Source organism: Paramisgurnus dabryanus, chromosome 8 (genome assembly GCF_030506205.2).
Source record: "Paramisgurnus dabryanus chromosome 8, PD_genome_1.1, whole genome shotgun sequence".
Lineage (NCBI taxonomy): Eukaryota > Metazoa > Chordata > Actinopteri > Cypriniformes > Cobitidae > Paramisgurnus > Paramisgurnus dabryanus.
Window position 1 is genome coordinate 6982051 of NC_133344.1, and position 7893 is coordinate 6989943.

Here is a 7893-nt window from a genome sequence, read left to right on the forward strand (position 1 = left end):
TTGCATGTAAATTCATTAACCAGCTTGTCTCCACTTTTACACTGAAGTAAGCGCAAAGTAACGCAGGCACACCGCTCGTGTAGTTGAAAGAGAAAATAAAAGCTTGTGTTACATTTAGCCTACAGGTTCTGCAGACATGAGAAGAGATACAACAGCATAGCTTAAGACAGATTTCCTGTCTGCTTTTTAAACGATTATTATGTACTATAGGTGGAGAATGAGAAACCTACAAATCTCCAAATCCCATGTAAACGCTGCTTTTTGCACAGAGGGTTTATTAATTTGCATGTAAACGCATGAAAACAGGTTTCCATAATAAGCAGATTTTTGATAGTTATCCACTTATTCATGCATGAAATGCACTCACTGTGGTTCATGCCCCCATCGCCCCCTTTCTTACAGTAAACCCCATACATGAGTTTTCTCTGCATGGAGCCACTTCCACCTCCAAAGGTTTATGACCAGCATCCACATGACCAGATGACTTTACTGGAGGGAATGAAAGCAAGGACATTTCTTCTGTAGACTGTCCGGGTTGGATTAGACATTCCAGACAGTACTTTCCAAAATGCATTGCCAGAGAGACATCAAATGGGATGTTGATAAGAACTTTTAGCCAGTGCAAAAGAGAGAGGGAGGACTAGAACCCTCAAAGTCATTTACAATGAATGAACAACTATTAAGGGCTCGTTATAGTCGTGCGTAGGTCCTACGGCGTCGGTTCCGCGTCGGTTTTCATTTATACTTTTGCGTCGTCCTCCGCGTCGACGTGCAAACACACGCGGAAACCACTGGTAGGCAGTATCCACGCATGTAACCACAGTAGCAGCGCTACCGTCAGAGAAGAAGAAGCTTGGGAGTTAACTCACAAACGAAGAAGAAACAGCAACTTGTTGTGTATGTTTTGAGAAGAACAGCAACGATGGAAGTAAATAAACATTGACTTTTGTTGCAGTTTGAGTTAAATCACTTCTCAACTTGGCTCATCTTTGTTTTCACCACAAACGGAAATACCTATGACGCAGTTTTTTAATCTGACGGGAGGGGTTCTGGTGGACCAATCACAGCGCTTGCGGTCCGCATAGATCTGACACACTGTTACAATTTTTGGGAGGTGCGCGTAAGGCTACGCAGAGCTACGCACAGGCTACGGATAGCCTACGCCGTAGCTATGGCATAGAACCTACGCACGACTATAAATCGAGCTTTACCGTAATCAGTGGTGGGGAAAGTTACCTTTTAAAGTAATGCATAAGAATATTAAGTTACTCCCTAGAAAAGTAACTAATTGTGTTACATAGTTATTTTTCATTTAAAGAAATACTAACATTACTTTTAAGTTACTTTGCGTTACGTTTTCTTACTTGGATGAGGCTTGATCTCTTTCAGACCTTCCAGGTGTTTTTATGACTTATGTGGCATTCATACTAGATGGGGAAGAGGCGGCAAGCGCGAGCGATTTACATGTTAAGTCAATGCAAATAGGCATCCTGTGGCACCGTACCTGCAAATGGCATGGTGCACGGTACGAAGCGCGTGGAAGGCACGGCGTGGAGTTAAAAAATTGGAACTTTGGTAGATACTCGAGCCTCGTTAACCAATCAGGAGCTTGCTCTAGTAGTCACGTGATTACAGGGAGTGAGCGGAGTCGCAGAAGCCCCTCCCATAACGCAAATTTCCGCATGAATGTCTCGAATGGCTAGAATTTCACACGCGGCTTTCACGCACGAATGAAGCGACTAGAGAGTAAACTCAAAATGTTCAAGCGTCCAACTACACGTGAATAGCGCATTTTTGCCGCCGCTATCGTGGCTGGTGTGAACCCACATAGAAGTTCTGCATTCAAAAATTGCAAATTTCCATCACAAAAATATCAAGCTTTGGCCTGCCATATCCGTTTCTGACTCAAACTGTTCCCACTCAGAGGCGCACACATCGAGTACGTAATTCTATGTAATTCAGTAAAAAAAATGTAATCAAATTAATTCAAATGAAAAGTAACTTGCATTTCTTTAAAAAAGTAATTCAAATATTAATGTGTACAATTATAAAGTATTGCATTCCTTTACTCTTTACTTTATAAAAGTAATATTATTAAGTAATGTACATTACTTGTAATGCGTTACTCCCAGCAGAGACCGTGATGTAAAGTTTTTTTACTGTAATTATCATTGCAGTACTGGAATTTCAGGATTCCCCCTCTTTTTTCACCTATTTACTGTCATCTCAAATATGAAGTATTATATGCATTGATACAAAATGCATAATTTCTGATTCATTCACTGACTAAAAGTAAAAAAAAATTAAAATACGGATTTATAAAAAAAAACTTTAAACTTTAAATAAAAGTCTGTAATTTATGTAATGCTTCCTGTTGTTAGTGTGTTTTAGATCAGTCTGTTATAAATAAAATGTATGTTTTCTGAATGAGAATTGTTGCAGTGTTATGTTGGTCTGAGTTTTGGAGATGAGATAAACCGTTTGGCCAACATTCATGTTTGTGATGCAGACCGAATGAAGACTTTTAAAAATGTGGTTTCAGTATTGAACAATACTATAAATAATGTGGGCAGTACAAACATACAGGAAGAATAGGGGAGAACAGGGGGGAAAGTAAAATTTTTCAGAAAAACATAATTTTAAAAGATAATGTTTTAGACAGAGATATATTTTTTTTGTTGTGGTCAATAACTCACAAGTGTACTCTATCAATATCAGGTGTAATTTTGATCAAATGTAAAATGACTTCAGTATAATTTCACTTTGAACACAAGTAGCACGCTGTTACTCTTGACCCTGTTTGCTGGGACGAAAGTAACACAAAGGTGGTTCAAAAGTAAAAAAAATTGTGTTACACTTGTTTTTATTACATATACATAACTATGACCTTGTTAATATTTAACTGCAAACATATTTTGTCATTTATCAAAATTTTTATTTTAAATTTCAGTTTCATCAAATGTTTCAAAAGCAACCCGGCAGTACAATCTTGAATTGTTGAGAATAAAACATTATGAACACTATTAGAAATCTTTTAGATTAGCTTTCTGGACCAAGACGCGCAAAACGGTAAGGAAATAATGCGATATTTGTAAGCTCTGTCAAGGGTTGTGTGCTAAAGATGCTGTCATAGTTTGGACTGCAAATGTAGTCAGGGCTTGGAGGGCTTTGTTACTTTTGTCCCGCATTACTTTTACCCCGGAAATATGTGCAATACAACCAAAACACACCAGTACGCTATAGGATTATATGGTAAAACTACAAAAAATATGTACAATATACAGTTACCAAAACACAACGACACACTACAGAAACATACGGTAATACTGCAAAAAATGTGCAATAAAACCAAAATACACGATACACTGCAGAGTGACATAGATTTGTCTGCTAACATCTCTGCACACGCTCAGAAATATTTTACGTTATATTCACGTGTCTCGTCACAAAGCCTCTTGTCAGTGAAACGTGAGCTTCACTCAGACTCCATCACACCACGACTGAAGCTCCTGCTGGTCAAACGTGACCTTTCAACGGACAGTCAGACACCTGTGGTCAGGACGACCCCTTTCATCTCACCTCTGTCTGATCAAACTCAAAGAGCTTTGTTTTGAACCGTGACCTTTATACCTCCACCACCATCACACCATCAGAGCTTCCGCTTCTCAGAATTCTCCACGGAGCCACAGTGTTGCTCGCAGGCCAGGCGCAAAATACACATTTCCTTTTTATTACATACTGTAAATCAGAGATGTGGATTTATAATATATATTCATAATAAACTACACTTCAGTCTTACGGAAGCCCAAACTCTTCTCGGGATATAGCACCTGTTCAAAATCCACAATTGCTCTTGCTTGCTTTTAAACTATATAGGCTAGTTTTGAACATTGAACAAACATTTGGAGACAGATGCCTGCATATAATAGACAGCATACTGTAGTATCATAGTCCTCACAAATATGAGTGAATATTGCAGACTTAATGTAGAGCTGAAGGTGCTGCTGCTGTGTTCAAAAATGATGAATTTAGTGTGCAGTGAACATCTTGGGCTCGTAAATCCACAGCTGTACTGTAAACACAAATTTCCTCTATAGTGCTTCATTTGCAATCACATAAACAAAACATGATGTGCCATGCTGTGCACAGATGAAGGTGTATCACAGTTACAGTAGAAGTTACAGACCGATATGTTGGAGTAGATGGTATATCATAATTTTTCGATTGGTCGATAAATCTTTCTAGCTGTTCCTCATGAAAATACATTTCATACTGATGAACTGGGAAATATGACAACTTTGACTGGCCAAGGACTGACCAAGAGGCCATATGACTGATACATAAAGAAACCAATCACCTTTCGCTTTATGCTGCATCACTATAAGGGGCATAGAGATTTCGCCACAGTAACAGATGGTGTTCAACAATATAAAAACACGTTAAAGCAACACCAAAGAGTTTTTTTTACCTTAAAATAAAGTTTCCAAAAAAGTTTCAGTGGTTCATCCACTCAAAACAGGGTGAATGGCACTTTCACATTCGCTTTGCAGCCCTCTATCGGCCAAAACCGCACTAAAGAAGTTTCCAACCGTCGGGTAGTGGTCCTGTAGTTCAAGTGAAAACTACAAAAACTTGCTTTACGGCAGACCTACAATCCAATCAGAGCCAGCTATGCTGCAGTATTTATGACAGTGCTAATGAACAATTACGCTTCTAACCTGTAGGGGGAGCAAAGAGCAATAAGTCTTTAGTGTTGCTTTAAAGGAATATCCACTTTCATAAAAAAATCCAGATAATACCCCCATGTAGGGGTGTACTGGAACGCAAAACTCATGGTTTGGATCACAGCATGGTTTTGAGGCACAGATCGGATCATTTTTCGGAAAAATCTAATAAGAACAAATAAAGAAATTTCAAACATTTATAAAAAAAACAAAGTTGCACAGTAAGTAAGATCTAAAATTAGCATTAGGCACAGACATCGAATGAAATTAATCATAACACTGCCTTTATTTTATAAATGAAATATAATTATTATTTTTTAGAGCTATAGAAGTGATTTTCTTGGGTTGTTTGATTAACATTAAGACATAAGTAGGTTAATTGAGGTTACTGTCTCTTTAAGATAAGCACAGACTGGTGGTTTCTGCCTCTAATCTATAGACGGTTTCAGCAGTAACAACATAAACAAGCGGCTTTCGTGGTCAACACGTAACTTCCGATAAACTCGGCTAAGAATAAAGTACTTTAAACGTAGTTTATTTATATAGCAAGCAAAATAAACAACCCGTAGATTACCTAGGAAACCAAAACATTGCTTATTTTCGACAAGGTATTTGTTCAAGAGTGCAGTTTAGCAACTAGTCAGACCTTTAAAAAAACTGAAACCGGATGTAAAGTTCGGACCAGACGCGTATCACGTCACCGCACGTGTGTCCGATGAAACCATCTAAACATACACATTTAAGACATAAAACAAATGTTTTTATTAGATAAAGAATGCTGTGGTATTTCAAGATCATTTTGTTTGTATGTAAAGAACAGAAAGATTTTGTGTTTGCTTGCTTTTTAAAAAGCGTCTCTCAGTGTATGCATTTTTGAGTGCACTTAAATGCTCAATTATTTTACGTTGTTTTCATTGCTTTAGTCGCTAAATGTATTTTAATCGACTATACTATGAGACACAGTAGCGTAAATCTCTCTAAAGTTTACACATCAAGAGTTCTGATCTTTGAAGGGACAGGGAGGATCACGGCTCATAGTGATATTACACACTGCCTGAAAATAGTCCCTTAGTTGGTAACTTTTAAAAGCAGGGGACTATTTTCTGGTGCTACGTAATATCATTACGCCTGCTGCAGCCATGTAACAGCAGCAGAGTCCTTGATTATTACGCCAGAATGAGAGTATAGTTCCTAGCCATATCTGCCTAGAAAATCACAACTTTTAATTTTCCGTCGGTCTTTGTACACAATGTAACTACAGAAAAGTCAAGTTTTAAATAGGAAAAATATATTTGGTTATTTTTTAGTGTGATGCTAATGGTCTAATCAGACTCAATGGATTATGCTAAGCTATGCTAAAAGTGCTAGCGCCAGACCCAGAGATCAGCTGAATGTATTCCAAAACTGTAAAAATCAAATGTTTAACTCTAGAGGTGCTGGAAAATGAGCATATTTTCTAAAAAAAAGTGGAGTGTCCCTTTAAAGATAGCAACAAACATATTATTTATCAAAATTTCTTCTTTTGTAATCATCAGAATAAAGAAATTCATACAGGTTTTAAACAACATGAGTGTGAGTGAATGATGACAGAATTTTAATTTTTGGGTTAACTATCCCTTTAAGAGGTTATTTTTGAAAATATTCTGCACAATACATGTTCATTTTGTTACTCTTATGTTCTGTTTGTCTCTCATGCACTCAATTTACATTTGTGTTATATCAGATACACATAATAAGCCACATAGCTTTCTCAATATCAGCATCGGTCATCAAAAACCCCATAGCGGTAAACTACTACTCATTACAATTACAGTAGTAGTTACAGTAAACTCATTACAGTTACAGTACCAGTTAGAGGTATCTCATTACTCTCTGGTTAAATCATAAATCAAAGGAAATCTAATAAAAAAAACGTAATAATTATACATGCATGTATTATAAATATACATGTATTCTAGATAAATGACTGAATGAATAAAGAGACATGAGGAATAATACTCCTTTCAAACTGTATAAAAACTTTTCTTATCTTTTACAATTCGTTTAAATCCTTGTTTATTTTAACAGTGGAGACTGGGTTACTGTAGCTCAACTAGTAGAGTATTGCGTTAGCAGCGCAAAAGTCAATGGGTTCATTTACACATGCTGGTCAATGCTTGAATGCACTATTGGGTCGCTTTGGATAAAAGAGTCTTCAAATGAAACATGTAGCCTAAATGTAAAACCAAGTTACCATTGTTTCACTACAGTAATGTTATAACTGTTCATAACTAGTTTGTAATGTTGCATTTTCATTGAGCGGAAAACCAAAACAGTGTTGCATTTCTCTTTCTTTCGCCTATAATCGATTCATTACAGTGTAATATGTCCATGCAGCACGAGATAAATCCGCTACATTGTTGCATTAACACGCTCACGGATCCCAATCAACAGTTTACAATGTTGCGCTCCAGACGAACGCACGCGCGCGCGAGCACACTCCGTTCATCGCGAAACCGCGCGGTCCCGTTATCTTACGCACGCACGCGGCTCCGCGAACGGTGTCGGTATCGGTCGGTACCGGAGCAGCACGTAGGAAATGTCGCGGATCTCGGACGGGCCGCTCGGTCAGATGCGCGTTCCCGCTGTGCATCAAAAGCGCGCGCGTCTATGCGTTATGTTACCTTGCTCCGGATCTGTCCGGACGTGGAGACCTTGCGGATGAGTTTCTGCGGGGATCCGTGGTCCTGTTCCGGCTCGCTGTCCGAGGACTCGATCTCCGCTGCCGTTGTGCCGACTACCGCTACCTCAACCGCCGCCGCCATCCTGCGCTCCGGCCCCCGGGCTTCACATACAGAGACGTGTTACACCGAAACAGAGGCGCTTACATTGCCGCCTAGCGGAAAGAACTGAACACTGCAGCCGCTGACAGCACCGCCTACCGGTCACATTTAATCGAGAGACAAGATGTGTTCTGGGAACCAAAATGGTTCTTCTATGGCATTTTTGCAAAGAATCCCTTTATTTTTAAGAATGTAAGTAATAAAACAATACGCTAATAAGAATAAAGACATTTGTGAAAAAGAGATGGGCTGCATAACGGTTAATTGCAACTAATCGTTTACAGAATAAAAGTTTTACAAGAAAACTATTAATAAATATAATATAAATATAATAAATATTTACATGT

General features: G+C 38.3%; 1 protein-coding gene across 1 annotated transcript in view; it reads right to left on the bottom strand.

The window, feature by feature from the left end:
• The window catches only part of LOC135770668 (diacylglycerol kinase delta-like), a 32878-nt gene extending 25221 nt beyond the window's left edge, over positions 1 to 7657 (bottom strand). The window contains exon 1 of the mRNA XM_065280350.2: positions 7388 to 7657. Within this exon, the coding sequence (XP_065136422.1) occupies positions 7388 to 7528 (141 nt within the window). The 5' untranslated portion in view covers positions 7529 to 7657. The remainder of the gene's footprint in view (positions 1 to 7387) is intronic.
• Between the last annotated feature and the right edge of the window lie 236 nt (positions 7658 to 7893).